The following is a 20473-nucleotide window of genomic DNA, read 5'->3' on the forward strand; positions in this document are numbered from 1 at the left end:
TTAAAATAGTTACATTTATCATCTGTCTTGCAGGAACTTCTGGAGACTTGTGAACTTAAAGACAGTCATTATTTGCTTTTCCCCTAATACATCTTTACCTACCGTATCTTTTTTTCTTATTTTCTGCTCAGTCATCATTTGTGGTATGATTCTACAAACATTATTCAATAAATAACGTTGCTCATAGGAATGTTGACAGAATGGTAGTGTTCAGTATTTCTGCAAATTCATAGATTACACAGAGAAAATTCTCATAAATATAACATAATACCAGAGGCCTACTGGATCACACCAAAAGTCCATTTAGCCTGGAATAGTAATCAAAAGTGGATATCTAAGAGAGAATGTAAGAATTTGATCAAGTATGATGAAGATGTTTCTCTGACCTACTGTCCTAACCTCCAGCTGCCTAGGGACTTCCCTTCTCTACAAAGATTTCTAAAAACTGTCAGCAAGTTGCCTCAAAATTTTCAATCTATCCAGGAAGGTTCTTTTAGAAAACAGATTTCACAGAGCAGGTACACCAGTCATTACAGTGACACTTTGAACAGACTTTAACATCCTTCCTTAGAAAAGGTGTCCATGTGTAGACATCTCAAGTAGTGTCTCACCATGTAGTATGTCTGAAAAACACTGGAACCTTTATTCTTATGCAAATAATAGTTAATCATAGTGATATTTTCCAAACAGGAAGACCTACATATCAGATCTGGAGGAGGAAAACAATGGACAGGCCAAACACTGCTGGCCAACTTAAAGACAAGTCACTTTTCCAGGACAGTGACGGCAGCACAGTTCCTGCCAAGAGTGTGTGCCATAATTGTTCAAAGCTAAAGGTATGGAGAGGAGCCCTCACCACATATTTTCTCTGGAATACTGAAAATCACAGTTTGAAGTTCTATCAAAATTCAATTAGTTCAGTATGACACTGACACTACAGGGGGCTCTTGATCAGGGAGAGCAGTGACAGGTTGAGGGGTAATGGTTTCAAACTGAGAGAGGGGACATTTAGATTAGATACTAGGAAGAAATTCTTTACTGTGAGGGTGGTGAGACACTGGCACAGGTTGCCCAGAGAAGCTGCAGCTGCCCCCTCCCTGGTAGTGTTCAAGGCCAGGCTGGATGGGGCTTTGAGCAGCCTGGTCTTGTGGAAGGTGTCCCTGCCCATGGCAGGGGGGTTGGAACTAGATGATCTTTAAGGTCCCTTCCAACCCAAACCATTCCGTGATTCTATGATACATGTGTTGGAAACAACACTCTAGGTTGTGATTCCAAACACATAGAAGTCAATAAATGTGTTCAGCAGTTAAGGCCGTACTTTACTAATGAATCATTTAGAGGTGTGCTATAGTCATAGTGGTGGTTACAGCTATATCTTTTTATCCGTGGTTTTTAGAACAGGAGAAGTAGGAGTAATAAGACATGCCATAATAATGGTACCAGTAATGAACAACTTTATGCTGCAAGTTTTTCCTAAGGAAGGAAACTGCCAAAACAGTATGTGGTAGAAAAGTAGAAGGTGCACATAGTCAATGTCAACTTTCTTTTCCTTGCAGTAGAATAATGTTTGGAGGCCATCCTGAAAGACAAAGTGAAATCCTCTGGTTTAATGAAAGCAATAGGAAGAACATCTTCACAGAGCATTAGAAAGCAAAGCATTTGATTTTTGTGTTTCTTGAGTAGGTTCCTCAGGTATCCAGCCATAAAGAAACAATTATTTCTTTGCAAACTCAATTGTTTTCTCTCTTCAGATATTTCTTGGAGCTCTAGCTTTTTCCTTTTTTGCCAAAGGATTTTCTGGAAGCTACATGAAAAGCATGTCCAGTCAAATTGAAAGGAGATTTGAAATCTCGTCATCGATTGTTGGCATTATTGACGGCAGCTTTGAGATAGGTATCTGTACTTTCTTTGAAAGTGGATAAATACTGCTTCCTAATACTTTTTTCCCCCACAAAAAAAATGATCTTTTTGTAATCTTACTGTTTCTCTCTCCTGCTGATGCAGGTAACTTAATGGTAATGGTGTTGGTGAGCTACCTTGGACCAAGAGTTCATCGACCAAAAGTAATTGCTGTTGGATGTCTCATCATGTCTTTAGGAGCATTTTTGTCAGTGATGCCTCAGTTCCTAATGGGACGGTAAATATGGAGAATTTTCGTGTTATGCACTAGTTGAAATTGACCATATGAAGTGTTTTTTAATCCTACACCTGAGTTAAAAGCTTGGCAATAGTAGTTTCTTCCAGATAACAGGAAGGTTTTAATAAGTGGATCTTTTAGTATTGAGTTTCTGAATTCCTCTCTGGAAGCTTACCTCTTTCTACAGGTAAGTAAGAGAGAAACCTCAGGTTTCTACAGAACTTATACATAGTTAGGGATAAAGTAAGTTGAATTTTTCACCTTGGATGGATATATATAGATGCATACTTTTTTAAAACTCTTCTTTTTTATATATACTTAAATGAACTATAATGAGATCTTCATGGAAGAGGTTTTTTTTCTGCATGGTGGCTATTCATTCTAAGCTCTTTATAGACACAGATAGGCTATTACTAGATCCTTAGCTAGCTAATTTTAAACTGGCACAGAAATCTGTTACACTCCTGTTACATATGTAAGAAACCAGTGCCAGTGTGGAGAAACATCAGCACTGTTGCATGTAGACACATGTGGATGGACTCTGCCTTGGTCCTTCAGTCTAAAGAACCATCTCTTAAGCCCTGGAAGTAGTTTTGCTCTTTGGCTTTGAAAAAGGAATGAAGATACCTACCTTTTTTTTTAAGTGAAGCATTGGAAATGGGTTGCCCCTCTGCTTTGCCTGCATGTAACAGGAAAGAATATGTATGAACACAAGGCTCATACACACTTCCTGCAAAGCAGTCTTTCATGTGTCAGTTGTATTTTACATAGTTGTTTTCCAGTTATAATTATGAAAGGATAACTGTTAGTGTGGACAACTCCTCTGCGAGTGTATCAGCTTGCTCCCCAGCATTGTCTGAGGGCCGTCCGGTCACAGATACTACGGAAACACCCAGCGCAGTGAAAAATTTCGGTAAGCGTAAGCTCTGATGCTGTCCCTATTTAATACACTCTCTTTTACTGGAAAACAGTAAAACCCCTATTAGAAACCATGATATATACAAACTCAGCCTATAATGATTGCAAAACCCCATCTTTTATGTTATTTTTCTGTTGCAATAAAGTATTGTCAGAATTATGTTCACAGAAATGTAAATGTTTACGGCCTCCAGGATGTGAGAAAACAACAAATACCTATCTGTGGCTCTTTGTGCTGATGGGGAACCTTTTACGTGGAATTGGGGAAGCACCAGTTATGCCACTGGGGGTGTCATATATAGATGATTTTTCTAAAGAAGAAAACTCAGCTTTTTACATAGGTAATATGCAAATAAGTTGTTTTTATGCTAAACATTCTTTTCTTTAACATTTCTGTAGCCAAGCAAACACTCACCAAAAAAAATCTATCTATCTATCTGCTCTTTTCTGGATAATTTTGAGTTGTACAGAGACAAAAAAGCAAAGCAAAAAAGATCTTGTGTTTATTTTCAAAGGGTATTTCCCAGGGGCTCCTTTTGCTTTCTCCAACTGGCTTCTGCTACATGTGCCAGTTTTCTCTGTGATGAAAAAAAGCATAATCAAATACTCGTTTCTCCAAAGTGAGAAGTCATATCTGTTTTGTCTGGCGTATCATCTTCAGTAGCACAGCTTCAGAGGATAAATTTCTTCCTAATCACTGTTTCACAGTTCACTATTTCACTTTTCACAGTGATTATCCTTAATGAAAGGATCAGTAGCGTAATCACAGTGATGTAAACATGTTTCAGAAGCTTTTACATGACCTTCTGAATTTTACATGCAGCACACTTCTTGATGGAAGCCTTTCAAAGTCACTAGTTACTGAAGGAAAAAACAAACCCTTGCCAGGGTGTTGTAAAAAATCCTTTCTAATTAGGAATTTGTTGTTGTTTTGATGGAAGATAGTCTATTGCCCAAGACAGAAAGACTTACACCCGGGCTGATTAATTGATTGCCAAACTGATTTAATAGCATGGAGTGTTTTTGTGGCTGAGGGAGGTCAAAACTGCTTGAACTGGTCGTAAAGATAGAAAGAGCTCAGTATGTAAAACTACAGGAGAAGGCTGTTGCCATTGTCTTCATTTGGGGATAAGGAAATCTACAGGTTGAAGAAAATGGATGTATTGTGAAGGGAGCTGACAAAAACAAAAGTTCCACTCAGCAGTTATCCAAAATACTTGTAATCGCCTCTGAGCTTCTGATTAAAGGTATTTTAAAAAGTTGAGCTGAAATTTTTTCTTGTCAGAATCTGATCTGGGAGAGCTTACAATGAGTTGGGGACTCTTGGGGAGTGAGATTAAAAGTATAAAGCAGACACAGAAAATAGTGTGGATTCAACCAAAATGATAATTTGTTTGGGTCATGCAAGGGAAATAAAGTATTTTGTTTATAGAGTATTAAAAAATTTCATTTTAATACACTGAATAGCAATTTTTGGTCTCGTATTCCATTTTAATGGACTGATCCAATTTGCAAAAAAAGAGGATGTTGAAATAGTCTTTTCCATAGAGCTGAAATTCCTTTTCCTGACTAACTTTAATGCTTTTTTACACCTGATTTTTTTATTAGTTGACTGAATCAATTTACAATCAGTGTTTTTGTAAAACACAAAAAAAATTGGTCCTGTAATAAAAAGGTCTGTCAAGCCTTGCTGATGAATTTTGATAACTGATCTCATTATTTGACCCTGAGCAAGAAGTTTCACTTTCTTGTCTCTCATTTTTCTCCTGCCCTTAGATGTTTGGTCGAGTAAGAACTTAGATTATTTTGAGACAGCTTTTTATTGTCAATAGAGTACATTATTAAGTGTCAATAGAATGCATCAAAATCTTTTTGGCAGAGTTGTAGTGCAAATGATAATTGACAGCAATAAAACCAGAGTTGCCATAGGACGGAACAGAAAAGGAAGAAATCAGCATTTTTGTTTAAGCTGTCTTACAGAATTTGGTAGAGGGTGGTAGCTTTTCTGTAGAACTCTGAGAAAGGAAATCAGCTTTTTTTCCCCAGGAAGTTCTATAGTTTTCACACTGAGTTTTACAGAACCTGTTTAATTTATGTAGTTCTACAAGGCCATCAATGTGGTCCTGAGGTGGTACAAGGCGCTGTACACCATATACATTCCTGAAAAGCTTTTCTGCGTAGGGTCACTACTCAGAATGACTGTAAGGTATAATAATCTGACTGTCTACGTGCAATTGGCATTTATCAAGAGACAAAAATGTCAGTCGTTTGCTTTGTTCTTAGTGTGCCTTTGGTGGAGTGACCTTTGAGGCCGACTGCTCTGACTGAGAGGTTATTTCATAAATACTCCCCCACGCTAAGCGCATATTTATTTAGGTATTTTATGGTCTTCAGATGTTTCACTTCTGTTCAGGTGCCTATAGAAGAGTTGCCGACATACATATGAGGATTTCATCTATACCGATAAGCTTTCAGCAGCCAATTTTAAAAATTAATTTCTGATTGTATTTGAAACTGAATGTCAACATGGTTAATTAATGGCAGTAGCCATCAGACTATGATGTAAGCGGAATAATAGACAATTAAAGATATTCAATGAGCAGTACTTCACTTCCATGGATTTCTCACCAAAGCAGAGGCTTTGAATGAATAATTTCATCCCTGAGTTGTACACTAGCATATAATCTTGTATCTATTGAATCCGTTGCTTCAATGATCTTCAGATGAAGTAAAATGCAGAACTAAATGAAAGCAATATGCAATTGGAGCAATGAAGCAAAGATGAAAAATTGTGTGGTTAAATCATGTTGTAAGAATTTAGTACTGAAGTCCTTGATCATAAGATGAGCAATAACTATATTCAGAAGAGAGTCTGCAAAACCAACAGGAGTTGCAGTAGAACAACACAATAGGATTTACAGAGCATGATGTCAAAAGTGGGCAAGAACTGAAAGGCGCTTGGTAAAGAATTCCTTTTTTTCCTAATAGAATTAAGCCTTTGGAAACTTCAAACAGGTCCTAGTGGCAGTGCCATGCTAGAATTCAGAAATCCAAATCACTGAACTTTTTTTTGAAACTGTTACCCACCACTCAGAACCAAACTTCAATAGATCAACACAACTGACAAGGGAATGTAAGGATCTATAGTTGAATTATTTTGAGGATATTTTAACTTTATGTTGATTGCCAGCAGTGGTCACCAAAATCAAATTGTGCTGTATTTACATACCCAGTCAGCAAAATGCAGTCTTAGCTTCCTAGGTTTCTGCTAGCCTTCACAGCTTATTCATTTGCTTCTAGGCACATCCCACCTTCTTCTGATCCCATGTTATCTCCTTTGTAAGCAGAGACAGAGCAGAAAATGGAAGCCCCAGTGAGGCCAGTAGCAAAACTGAAAGCTGCTTTTAAAAATGTCCTTACTTGATCACTAGATTTCTTGATTTTTTTTTACAGCTGCATAAGTACATATTAACGTAACAGCTGATTTGCTCCTTCTGGTGCTGAATGAATCAACAAAGATTCTGTCTAATGAACTTTGATCAAATACAGGGACGCTTATACCTCCTTGTTGCCTACTGAAAATATTTTCAGGGTCCTGTATTTAATTACATGTCCACACACTTTCATTGTCCCTGTCATCCTAATGTGACTCCAAACTGCAGAAAGTCTTATATGCGCCTCACATTGCTATTTAAAATTAAACTAGGGACCTGAACACATAGTACAGGGAAAAGTCCTGATGTCTACAATCACAGAACATCATGAAAGCTGTTAATAGAGTTGCAGGTAGACTTATGATACCTCCAATGGGCCTAGAGTTGTATGTTCAACTACCATAAGCTGAACAATGCAACTACAAAAATCTGAGGAGAGAAGTAGGGAGGAGGAGGGATAAAAATCATTGCCATGTTATTCTCTTTCTTCCTATTCCTTCCAAGACACCCATCTTGCCAATGAAACGCAGGCGGGTGTGCATGTAAGACTGTGCTTGCTTCAGCAAAGCCCTGTGTGGGTGAAGGAGCCTGCTTCCACATTGCAGCTAGCACTTTGGCAGCTTACGGCTTATTTTCTTGCTGCTCAGAAGCTTCCTGTTACACATCTCCTAACAGCCTGTGCCCTTCTTCTGTCTCTTCTTTTCTCTCCCTTTTCCTTGCCCTCAGAGAAGAAGGCATTCTTGTCCAAGCAGCATTTTGCTCACTCTCCTGTGCTGCCTCCCTTCTCTCACAGGCCTGGTGAGATCCACGGGCATGTTTGGGCCGACCCTGGGCTTCCTGCTTGGATCTTTCTGTGCCAGCCTCTGGGTTGACATTGGCATTGTGGATATCGGTAAGACACCAGGGGTAGTGCATTAACTGAGAAGATGGTGGTACATAGAAACCTACATGCCAAGAAGCACCTTCCCAGCTCACTATCCCAAAAAGAGAGACTGTCTAGACAGTTTTTCCTACTGAAAATCTGGTGTTATTTACATTTTAATATCTGCAGCATAATAGTGTGACTGGAATATCTTTTGATGCAAGACCTCTACCCCCACTGCAGAAAATTTTTGCACCTTTTTACGTTTGTGTACGCACTTGTTACACCCTCACTGGGCAGCTGAGAACAAATGAGCAAATGAAAGGACAGCCCCATGGTGAGGGAACAATGAAAGGCCTTTGCTCATGAACACTTTCAACACTTGGCAAAAATTGCCTTCTTTTATTTTAAAAGTATGTAGCAAAGATTCATATGAAAACTCATTTCATTGTTCAAATCACTTTCAAGTCTCTAATCCTAGGGAAAATTTGAGGAACTTCAAGGAAAAACTGTTGAGTTTGGGGATGGAGGAAGGAGGGGACAGTGGGAAATTGAGAAAGGGAAGTTCATTTTGGGTAGTGAAGGGCCCTCTTGCTGTCATTCCCACAGAAAGTTTTGGAAGATTGTGGCCAGGAAATGCCATCATGGGTCTAAATGGAGACATCTATTTTTGACTACATGAGATAGATTTGATACAAGCTGCATTTCAGTTCTTCATATGAAACATAAATTGTTTCTGTTCTGGTCTTTAAATAATATATATAAGGATACCTATAGTAAGTTTAACTGTTCTGCATGATATTTAACATAGTTTCCTGCCTTTCTGTATTTTATAGATGCCATCAGCATAAATCCTAAGGATACCCGTTGGGTTGGTGCCTGGTGGCTTGGATTGCTTATCTGTGGAGCAGTCAACTTCATTGCTTCATTGCCTTTCTGGTTTTTGCCTTACTCCTTACCAAAAGAAGGAGAGAATGAAAACCTGAAGAGTGGTCATTTTCCTGTTCAAGGAGATCACTGTAAAATAAACCCACCAGCTCACCCACAGTTAAAGTTCTCAGAGGCAGTAAAAGGTGAAAGATTATTGCCCAGGATTTTGCATGTGAATTCTCTCTTATGGGCTCATTCTGAGCTGAGCATGGATTTGCACAACCCTCAGAGAAGTGCACTTTTCTGCAGTGCAAATAATGGGCAAAAATGCTCTCTTTAATTTATAGTATTATAATTACATGCTAACGGTGTGTTTCAGTCCTCTCGTTATGTCAGACAGCTAGAAAAAGCTCATACTGTTGCTTTGAGCGTCAGAGATTCTCAGTTCAACATGGTAGTTCTTACATGATGTATTACAGCTATAATCCTATGATTATGAAGGAAGAGGGAGGAAAACATCCCATCCCTCATTAATGACCAATCCACAGCTGGTGGGTTACTGTTTCACTGAGGCCAACATATGGGAGGGAAACATGGGGCTATGTACTACATTAACTGTTAGAGGGATTTCACTGTATTCATAGCTCCTGTGTAAGACCTCAGTGATGAGCTATTAGAGCTATTAACCTCGTATAGGCAATTATCAGACCCAATTACCCATTGCTGGACTACCACAAGGATTTTATTCGTATGTATGTATGCATGTGCACTCCTTAGTAGCTATAGCAGATGTGTTTTCAACTCTCATGCTTTAGGGAAGTGTTCCAACAGCCAGACTACAAGCTAAATGCAGGTTTTTGTCTTCTTTTTAATTTAATGGACTTAGATACTCTAACCAAGGGTCTTAGAAAGGTTGCAGCCTTTTGCTGGGTCATGTGCGCCTTTCTCTGAATATGACTCGTGGGGATCTCATGTGGTTTGTGAAGGCTCCTGCTTTAGGCACCAAACTTTTCACTTGGTACATCATAGAGAGTCTTAATGCTCCTCTAAGGATCCTCTCCTGTACAGGCATTGAGAATCAATGTTGCAAACCTTAGTGCCTTTGATGAATAGTCCTGTGTCACACAAGATAATCTAGGATGAACTAGATTAACCCACTGTGCCATTCAGCCTTGCTGCTTCTGTGAGTCATGTGTTGGCAATGAGGAAAACTCTCACTTGAGCGAGCGTATGTTTTGATAGGCAAAGGTATTATAACCTGCAATACAGCCAGTAATTAAATCAAACTCAGTTTTATTATCTAAAGGATGTCAAAACAACTCTTCTCTGTGTTTAGCAGGGTGTACAGCATATACCTCTCCATTGCAGATTTCTTCCCAGCTCTGAAGAAGCTGTTTGGAAATCCAGTTTTCCTGGTGTTCATCTTCCTCACTATTCTGCAGTACAATTCTCTTGTTGGGTTGATAACCTATGAGACAAAGTTTATGGAGCAGCAATTTAACGTATCAGTGGCAAGAGCCATCTTTCTAATCGGTAGGTACCTGTCCTCCTTTTAAATAAAAAGGAAGCTTTTCTTTGTTATTTTGCCTTCCTTTTTAGGAGGAGCTTCTGTGAACTTTTTTTGATTTTTTTTAAAAAAAGTAGTGTTTTTCTGATTTTCCTACCATATTTTGAAAATGGATGTCCATTTTAGTGTTAATTTTCATGGTGTTCCTTATTCAGAGAGCTAGAGGTTTCTTAGAACTGGGTAGATTATTTTTGGCTGGAGTTTTTTTCAGAGTGAGATTTCGGTTATGAATGTGTCTGCTTTTGTGAAAAAAAAAAAACCCCACATGTAAACTGCAACTAAGTGACAAATAAAAGAAAAAAAAATTTAGGAAATGTCTAATGAATGTATCATTTTTCTTTTCTGAATAACGACTCAGTATAAATGTTCTTCCATTTTGAGTACAATGATACAAATTTTATAAGCAGTAAGAAAGCAAAATATAAAATTTTGAGTAATCTCATTCAGCTCAAAGCTCTTTTTCTATTTGCCAGTTCCCTCAAAAATAAGTTCTTTGTAATGTTCTACAAAAAGAAAATACTGATATTGTATTAATCTTACAGCGATTAATATTGTCTCATAACCTGGCAAGAAAACCAGGGTGTTTGAGGTCATTGAAGAATCGATATTCCATTACTTTAATCTGAAGGTGCTTTGGTGTGGTTCAGGTATAAATATGGAAAGAACTTTCTTTTTCCCATCTTATTTTTGGATGCACGGAAAGTTTTACAAAAACATGACCAAAACCCTGAACCGAACAAAAAAAGACACAGAGAAAGGCAAACCGCTCACAATAAAACCTTGTAAAAGCTCTCTATCTAGCATGCAAATATCAGGGCTGGAGTTTGCGAAATGCTGAACAGATTAAATCTAAATGCAAATCTTTCCATGATTCACTTTCAGAGCAAAATGGAATCCAATGCAAACCCAGATGCTGATTCCTTTCAGTTTCTGGTTTGGAGATTATTTTTTTTTTGGTAACTTTCAGAAAATCTGAAGTTTTATTTTAGATGAAGAAGTGCCCATGATCTAAGACATTTATCTCATTTACTTCAGTTTCTAACAGGCACCTGTACAAGTTTTATTGTATCACTGTACATACAAACAAAGGTATAGTAAAAAGGCAGGGAATATTGCAGAACTAAATTTTTTAAAGTCATAACATGACTTGAAAGAAAATGAGAAAGTAAGCAAAATTACTTAAAGGTAATAAAAAGCCTTGAAACCTCAAGGGATCAGTCCAAAACCAGGTCATTATCTGATATTTTGGAAACTACTAGAACCAGATATTTATTCTAAAATGTTCGATGCAAGTGACAGCAGGTAACATTTTTATTACCTTCTATTTGCAGGTGTGATACTTTTACCCATCACAATCCTGGGGATGTTTCTAGGAGGCTTTCTGATCAAGAAATTCAAACTTCACATAACTGAAATGGCGAAGTTTGCATGCATCACCTTTATAGTAGCGTACTTGTTAAACCTCTTGTACTTTACATGCAGTTGCGAGGTGCTCCAGGTGGCTGGTTTGACAGCACCCTACTCCGGGTTTGTATCCTCTTGTATTTGCATCGATCATGTCATTTGTCATGGTTGCTTCCTGCCCTGTGCAGAAGACGGTGCATGTACCTGTAGTCCTGTACTCTCACAAACTAATCTGGGTTTGTAATCTCATCTGGGCTACAATGTCTAGGAAACATTTTGATATGAATTTGGATGAGTTCTGAAATGTCTTCTCTGTTGATTTACTGTAGCATATTACTATATCCTTTTGCTTTAAAAAAAAAAAAAGTGTCTGTTTAAAGACAATAAATTTTTGTGGAAATTCACCTGTATTAGGTCATCTGCTAGTGTCAATCAGTGTGGTCTCAACTACAGAGGAGCTACTGTGATTATATCATTGTACTGCTCCCTTGGTGGTGATTCACACAAGAAAATCCTAGGTTGTGGGATAGACTTGTGAGGCTGAAATGATGCCTAGTGTTGGGAATGAGCAGAATATCCTGATTTTGTTTTTCAAATTTCACTGAAACCGGAAATTTGTATTTCTAAAATGTTTATTGCTGGATATTGACAATATACCTCTGTACTCTGGCAAATTGCTAATTAAGATGAAATTTATCACAAGCGAATTAGATTTTTATATTCTATTTCAAAGCTGTAATTTAAAGCTGGTCTCCTCCTACCATGCAGGGAGTAGGATGTAAAAGAAGTTTTGAACGTGTCTTCCCCATATACCCACAATGGCTTTGCCTCTAGAAGGGACCATCATCTAGATCAGTAGTTTTCAACCTGCACGGGGCGTTACCAGCCTCCCTTGGTACCTGGAGCCACTGACCTGCCTGCGTTCCTTTTCTCAGCTGGGAAGTACAAAGTGGTCATGTAAGGAGTGTATGCTGCCCAACAGACAACTCTCCCTCCCTTACCATGACCATGGTCATGCTTTCTTGAGAACATTTTGCTGACTCTAGCATCCTGCCACAATTGCCCACTGTTTAAATTTAGCTCAGTCCGGTCCAACAAATTTCAAGGGATTTTGAAGGATTAAACTGAATCCAGCAGGGCTTGCTAGATTTTTAATTCAGACAGAAAATCAGTCCTGTTGTTTTTAAACTAAGCCTGTGTTCAGGAAAATATCTAAGTTGTCTTGGCAAACCTGACACCCAGTTCAACTCTGAGGTTTGTTACATAAAAGATGTCAGAAGCTTGCGCAGTGGAAATAACTCTGGTTGAGGGCAACATCTGATATTGTAGAGTCAATTAAAAATAAGCAGAAATTTCAAGACAGCAAATACTGAAAGAGAAATTACATCTTCTCTGGGAGAATTGAGACTGGAGCATTTAGCATGTGCTAGGATTGTTCTGGTTAAGTGACTCACATATTGTTTTGCCCATTTAACAATTTGTAGTTTGAGGATGAGCAGCAGACTAATGAGGGCTAACCTCCCCAGATATTTTCCCTTCTAAAATATTTAGGAGAAATGTATCTGCCTTGAGGTATGTTTTTAATTGAGGGGTAGGGAGGAGGAAAAGACAAATTTTGAACACATTTTTGTTTATATTGTAAATGACTTCAAAGTGGCAGTGATTTGTAGATGGTGCACTCCTAACATTTTCTGAAAATTGAGCTCTGCTACTATGTCCTCAGAGTTGTTGGCCACTTTTTAAATTCTCAATTCTAGTTGTCATACACTTAGTTTAAATCCTTGGGGCCTGATTTTGAGGTTTCTTATAGAAATATTGGCAAAAGTAGAAGCTATGAAAGTCCATGGTAATATGCAACAAGAAAAGAGATCTGATAAGAAATGGGACTCAAGCCTGTCCTAGGTGCAGGGCTGCTGCTGCTGCTGAATAGAGTCAGAGCTGAGACAGAACGAGCATTTCTCACTCAGAGTCATGCAACTTTCATTGCCACTAACCCACTCTGATCCAGTGAAAAAAGTGTCAAGGACATCTTGCTGCTGTAGTTTTAAGTATTTTTATATCACCACTTCTAGCACCTAGATATGGTATGATATCTACTGCTAAGGAAAAGCATGGCCAGTCTACAGGTGGTAAGAGATCCTAGGTATGATTTTTCTTTTCCTTGGGTTGAGCTTTCAAATGAAAAAGTAATACCAAATATTCCCTCCCAGCCAAGGATACCTAGTTTGCAAGTTCCAGGCCTTTACAGCAACAATCCATAAAAATGTTAATGCTTGATGAAAAATCTCAAGAGAGCTTTGGTTTAGTTGAAATTAGCTTAGTCTCCATATGACAACTTCACAGTCCATATCTGTCCATGTTGATTACTTCACTTTCTCCATGTTTTTCCTGCCTACTCCCTGATATTTTGTTTGACTATATAATTTGTCTAAATATTTATTTCTTCCTGTTTTTTTCCAGATTAAAGCATCTTTCCTCCCCCAAAAACAGCTTAATGGCCAGTTGCAATGTTGACTGCAGCTGCAAGCTGGATCAGTGGGACCCTGTATGTGGGGATGATGGGATCACTTACATGACAGCCTGCTTTGCGGGATGTAAATCGTCAACGGGGATGGGAAAGAATATGGTAAATACATAGGTGGATAGATGATTATTTAGTAAGGTCTGTTGTAACAGGACAAGTAGTAAGGGTTTTAAACTAAAAGAGGGTAGACTCAGACTAGATATAAGGAAGAATTTTTTTACAATGAGGGTGGTGCAACACTGGAACAAGTTCTTCAGAGAGGTGGTAGATGCCCCATCCCCGGAAACATTCAAGGTCAGGTTGGACGGGGCTCTGAGCAACCTGATCTAGTTGAGGATGTCCCTGATCACTGCAGGGAGGGGGTGGTCTAGATGGTCTTTAAATGTCCCTTCCAACCCAAACTACTCTATGATTCTATGATTATAGATACAGCTAGATTTCTCCATCAATTTTTTGGCTTTGTGATTAAGAAATCCTGGAGATACAAATGTCCATTCTGTATAGTTTAACCTTGTAGAAACTGAGTGAGTGCAAGGTTGCAGGGAAGGTTTTAAAAAATTGGGGTGAGATAAGCGAGCTATTTAGGAAAGGCAGAATAGCATTGACTGAACTTGCATTTCTTGAATGCTCTTATTTCAATTTTTAAAAACTCATTTTCTACTCAGCAAGATGACCATAAATTTGGCTTTAAGTTTCTCAGTAGATCTCTTACTGTGTAGTTACAACACAGCTAAGAGGGATTTGCTCTAGAAGACCTTTACTAGTAAAGTAGTAAAATCCTGTGGTGTCAACTCATGTGCAGCAGAACTGTATAAAATTGTGAGTGCTGGTTTCACAAACTGTTGCAGATCATATTGGAATTGCCTGCTTTCCTGAGCTGCCATAGCTCAGGAAAGCAAGTCATAACACTAAATTGTACAGCCAAGTGGTCCCATAAGTGTACAGCTGGCCATTTTGTTCAGTATATCAGCAGCAAAGCGGTTTCTAGGACCTCAAACAATCCTACCTTGGCAAGACCATTAAAAATGCAGAAGCAGAGTTGTCTTAATGTAACAATACTGAAAAAGACGAGCAATATTTTCAGGCTTATATCCATATCCCAGCAATATTCTCTTGCTTAACTTCAGGGAAATTTGCTTTCAAACATATATCTCCTGCTAACTTCAAAGGCTATGAAACAACCCACTCTCAATCCAGCACAAAATGCTGTTTTAAATACATAACGATAGATATGCATAATTGCATTGTTGGGTCCACATCTATATTTTTGTTGTTACTGATCTGCTTGATAGGATTCCTGAGCTGAATGGTTGGATAGCAGATCACATCTAAATTTTAGAGCTTTGACCCATTTTAAGCATAGACAGAGCACCTTCTGTCCTAGCAGTGGCATGGCTGAAACTAGAGTCACAGTTGCTTTGTATCTCTGGAGCAGCTCAGAGTGGCTGGCGCATGCCAATGAACTTGGCCATCAGTCTGCAAAGATGATTAGACAGGTTCTTTCAGTGTAAACAACAGGCTGCCTGTTATGGGGAGTGAAAAATCTAGCTACTAAAATAGCTTTGTGCCACTGAATTCTGATTAAATAAAATCTTCTCATCTTCTCCTTTCAGGTGTTTCACAATTGCAGCTGTGTGGAAGGACAAGGGCATGGGCTTGTCAATTCCTCTGCAGTTTTGGGACAATGCCAAAGAGAAAGCTGTACCAAAGCATTTCCCTATTTCTTAGCATTACAGAGTGCATGTGCATTTATTTTAGCCTTAGGAGGCACTCCTACGTACATGATTATGTTTAGGTGAAATACTTTACCTTACCTTGACCATAAAGCCTGGGGAGAGAGAGAGAGAATATGATATCTGTTATTTCATTCCTATTGCGACGAATGGAGTGCTGATCAAACTGGGGCCCTGAATCTTTGCCTGTACTCTGAAATCCAGCTCTTTTCAAAGGCAGAGCAGAACGCCTGTCCACCAATTTAATTCCAATGTAAAGCCGAGTAGATACTTTGGTGATTAAATGGGTGGGACTTATGTTGATCCTGAACATTAGTTTTCACTTCCAATGACAGGGATGTTTTTAACAGAGCAATGAACTTGAAATAAGATGCGGTGCTAAGCCATATCCAAGGTGACTATGCTGTTCACATTAATCAGGAGAAAAACATACACCTTTGTTCAGCCTTGTTGCCTCACAATGTTTTTTGTGTTGTGAGAAATCTGATGCTCCCATTTTTTGTCAAGCTAGTATAAACAGAACTATGTCAGCAGCAATATTTATTTTTTTTCCTTCAGTTGTAAAGCAGGGCTGCTATTTTACACTCAGAAGAAAAGATAATACTCTGTGCCTTTTTCATGGAAGATTCTTTCCTCTCGCGCTCGTGGGTGAATTGCAATCTTCAGCAGTCAGTGCACATGACTAGATAACTCTGTTGGCTAAGCTGCTAATTCTTCTGCCATATTTCTAAGTGCAGCTGTTCTTACTGCGTGGCTGGATTATGGACAGGGTTAACTTTGCTAGGCAGTTTTCAGAACACTAATGTGTATAATGAAAAGCCTTTCATGTTAATGCTGAAGAGACTATGTACTGATGTATAAACTCCAGTTCAGGAAACAGGCTGGCCAAAGCAACTCTCCCTCCTGCCCCTGTGCCAGCTCAGTACTCCCCTCTGCTTTTTGTCAATGCTTCCAGCTTGTCCAATGGGCACAGGCTATTTCTCCACTGGTAGGAATGAGGTGCTTTTGTAGCCAGGTAACTCACGTTTGCTGTCCGTCTCTCTGTAAGATGCTAGAGGCAGAGGTGGGTTTTACCTGCATGTAGCTAGCAAAGAGTACACACCCTTGATCCCTCTGTTCACCACTGTTCAATACAGCCCCTTAAAGCAAGGCAGCTTCTTGGAGCTCAACTTATGGACATGAACTGCCTACTTTGAGCTGGTTCATTTTAATTTTCCTGTGCATCCTCTCCCAAAAGTATTTACAATCTGTTCTCCTTGGGTTCAAGATCAGTTTCTGTAGATTCTCCCAGTTATTTCAATGAGAGTTCATCCACTAAAGTCAATGGAAGGAGGTTCTACATCTGACCTTCAACTTTGGGGAATATTTTCAACTAGGGTTTGAGTAAGCTATGCTAGGTAAGCCACAGAACTCTTGTAATGGGGCACGTGCAGGTGTTCATAATGTGACTATAGCTACATTATTCTATTGTTCCCCAAAACATTGTAATATTTTTGTTTCCTTTCTAGATCTGTTTCACCAGACCTGAAATCCTTTGCTGTTGGGATTGAAACTTTAGGTGGCAGAGTACTAGGTAAAACTTCATTTCTTTGTGGGATTCAAGTACGTAGTCAGAGATAAATCAAAGCTTGTCAGTGTAATGTCCCTGCTCCAGATGAGAACAAAAGAAATTTTCCAAAATTTTTCTTTGTAAGCAGACTGTGCATTTCAAAAGGTTTAGAGGAGCTTGCTACATGTTTCCCGGTATGTAATTACATGTTATGATTATCTCTTCAGAATTTTTCCTATGCAGCAAAGGAATCAGGCAAAGGAAGGAAATTTCATTGTAGTTGTGGGGGTATTTTTGATTCACGGACAAAACTACCTGAGCTTGATCAATCTGGATATCCTTAACACCCATGCTTCCTTTTGCTGATGATTTTTCACTTAAAGCTACCGTGTACTCTGCCTATTATTTTCCTTCTTGTGTTTATTTGCAATAAATAATTTTCAACTCTTCAGACGTATAGTCTGCCCTGCCTCTATCAAACCTTGCCTTATCTTCAGTTGTTTGCTGATTTTTGAAATCTTCCCCATGCAGATAAGCCCAAGTAGTCATCGGATCTCTCTCCTAATCTCCATATTTTAGCTGAATGCTGCAGAGAACCAATCCTGTGCTTTTATGAAATAGTTTTCTTCACAAAACTGCACATTATCCCTGAAGTAGCTTATTGGTTATGTTAAAGCATCATTATGACTGTCAAAAAGGCTTTCTTTCAGTACTACATAAGTAATACACTTATTACCTACTTGGTTTTGATTAAGTGCTTTATTTCAGCCCTTTGCACTCAACTAACCATTTTTAATGGCAAACTGTTGTGTAATACCTGAACAGATACATTTATATACTTGAATATTAATATCATGGCACATAATTCCATGCCGGGGACTGAAAAAGAAATGTTGTTTATATTATTTCTTTAAAGAACAGAAGGTATAATTCTAATAAAAGTGCCATTAAAGTAGAATTACTAACATTTCCCTTGCTGAATATAATAATGTTATAATCTTCCATCCTTTCAACTCCCTTTAGGTACTTAAGTATTTTCACAAATCTTGGAATGTCAAAGCTTGAGATGGATGTTTAGTCCCATTTTATGCAACCATAATTCAGAAACCTTTAATTTCTTCATTTCTTTACCATGATGTTAAATGCTGAGATCTTCATGTCTGAGATCATGTAATAAGAATTTTCTTTGCAGGAGGACTCCCAGCCCCTATTTATTTTGGTGCCTTGATAGATGAGACTTGCTTGAAATGGGGGACAAAAGACTGTGGTGGATCTGGATCTTGCCGAGTATATGACACGAAAGCATTCAGGTAAGCTGAAATCTTCGGTAAGGGGTTTGGGAATTTGGCTTCTGAGGCAGCTTTGAGCACCAAGGACGAAAGTATATTTTTCCCATGTCAATTGTCAATAGACTGGTTAGGATACCAAGACAACAAAATCTTCTTATTTTGACTAGGCCTTAATAGATCAAATAAGCCAAATAATTTTGATTCAAACTGACATATGACACTGCAGTATACTGCTTTACATCACCAGAATGTGTTCCTTTATTGAAACCTTAGTGCACTGAATAACTCTGTGACGCTTTGGCTTTGTGGGAGACTGAAAAGACGTGGAGTAAGTGTAGCACTGAAGATGCTCTTCCTCATCCCTTATTTTTCTTCTTCCTAATATATAAGACACCTCACAAAATCCGCTTGGAGAGGGGACCCAAATGACTGCATGGAGAGCTGTGGCCAGGAGCACCGAGTGCTGCCAGCGAGGGGCTGGGGGAAGGCAAAAAGCCCCAGCTGGTGCAGCTCCTCCTGTCCCAGCCCTAAAAAATAATCTGCTGAATCAAGTACTCTTCATCCAGAAGGTGCTTCTGCTAGCAGTATAGGACCTGCTTAGAACCTGCTTGGGGCTGAATATCATTAGATTTATTGCTTTCTGTCTTATTTCTCAAAATGTGGAGCAATACCTGTCTGAGAATAGGTGGTTTTACCAAGTTGTGTTTGATATCTTTCTTGGTTCCACTCAGAACTGGTAAGCTTTATTAATACAAACATATTTTTTCTATTTTTTTTTCCTAGAAATGTCTATCTTGGCCTCATTGCAGGACTACGGGCAGGATGCTGTCTCTTATACGTAGTGCTCTCTGTTTTAATAACGAAACGCTTCAAACCAGATGGCAAAGAGGTGACAGATATCAAAAATACAGAAAGATCAACCAGCAAAGAACCAGCTACTGCCAACAAAAGAGAAATTCTTCCTGGTGCAAGAACCTCAGAGGAGAGTGAGGAAACTTCTATGTAAAAACGAAAAAAGGTTTTTTCATAACTGGCTATGCTTCAGTTTTTCTAAGCACAACAGGAGTCTAATTACTGACTTTAACAGCTAGGTTACATTTTGGAGGTTCAAAAAATATCTTTGAAACATTGACTTTTAATTTGCTTTACCTAATCCTCTTCCTCTTCTCATCTGAAACAATACAAAATTTTGGAGAACTCTCCCATTCTCTTGCTCTCAGTCCCTTTCTAGACCAACTGTAGGACTAGCCAAAATTTTTCAAGTGTCATAAATTTGATTTTGATTGAAAAATTAAAAAGAAGAAATCCACAATAATCTTCTTTTACATTTTTCACCAACTCTATTTCAAGTCCTCTTGCTCTGTATTTAGTCCTGCAGCTCTAAACAGCCAAGTTATATTTGCCCAGTTGCTCTGATGGCCTTTGCTGTGTGGTTTGTGACCAGAGCTGTTTGTTCCAGACTGGGTCTTATGACCCATGATTAGGTGAGAGTCCCAGGGCTGTCAGTGAGTGCCCTCTGAACAAGAATTGCACAACTCTGAGGTTTGGCTTGAACACATTAAAAAACCAAAATAGAATGCAAACAAAAGAAAGTGGTGCATTAATTTTGCAGCACATCTCTGTATTGGGTTTGAGTAAAATTACTGTGAACTGATGCAATAAAGTGATAGGTGTTTAAGTTTCTTTGATTTTTTTTATGTTCATGTGGCGGGGGGAATTTTTATCCTGACGACCACTGCGTTTGTACCACATGTATATAGATTTGCTTCCTTGTTTAAGGAACCTCCAGTAAGCCTTGAAATATAATACGGAAAGCTTGCAAATTCACAAACAGCCTAGTCCAGAGAGAAACTTTAATAAAGGATGCTTCCAACAGTCATTACTGGGAAAAAAAATCTCTAAATGTACTTGAAGTGTGATATTTTATTGATAGCCCTCATGGTATACCTTCGCAATGGGAGCAAACATTTCTAGTAAGATCCCTGTAGGTTTTGCCTCTGTCATCACAGCCATTTCGCTTCCTTTTTCTCTGCTCCCTGCAGTCCTGTGCACAAACCTAAAACTAGGCAGCAAGCTTTCTTTCCTAATTTTAAACTTCCTTGGGATCTAGAATAACAGGTCACTAATATAAAGAAAATCTACAACACTTTATCTGAGAAAGTAGAAGATCAGAGGGCTAAAGAGAG

At 38.6% G+C, this 20473-nt stretch overlaps 1 protein-coding gene across 1 annotated transcript; it reads left to right on the plus strand.

The window, feature by feature from the left end:
• Positions 1-701: 701 nt before the first annotated feature.
• On the plus strand, positions 702-19293 carry LOC104350771 (solute carrier organic anion transporter family member 1C1-like). The gene is made up of 14 exons (XM_009956693.2): positions 702-836; positions 1752-1893; positions 2005-2137; positions 2920-3050; positions 3250-3396; positions 7283-7381; positions 8188-8424; positions 9590-9754; positions 11120-11315; positions 13653-13818; positions 15330-15511; positions 16958-17022; positions 18191-18308; positions 19071-19293. The coding sequence occupies exons 1-14, from the start codon at positions 726-728 to the stop codon at positions 19291-19293; spliced, it is 2115 nt and encodes a 704-aa protein (XP_009954995.1). The 5' UTR covers positions 702-725.
• The last annotated feature ends 1180 nt before the right edge of the window (positions 19294-20473 follow it).

Source organism: Leptosomus discolor, chromosome 1 (assembly GCF_034619465.1).
Source record: "Leptosomus discolor isolate bLepDis1 chromosome 1, bLepDis1.hap2, whole genome shotgun sequence".
NCBI lineage: Eukaryota > Metazoa > Chordata > Aves > Leptosomiformes > Leptosomidae > Leptosomus > Leptosomus discolor.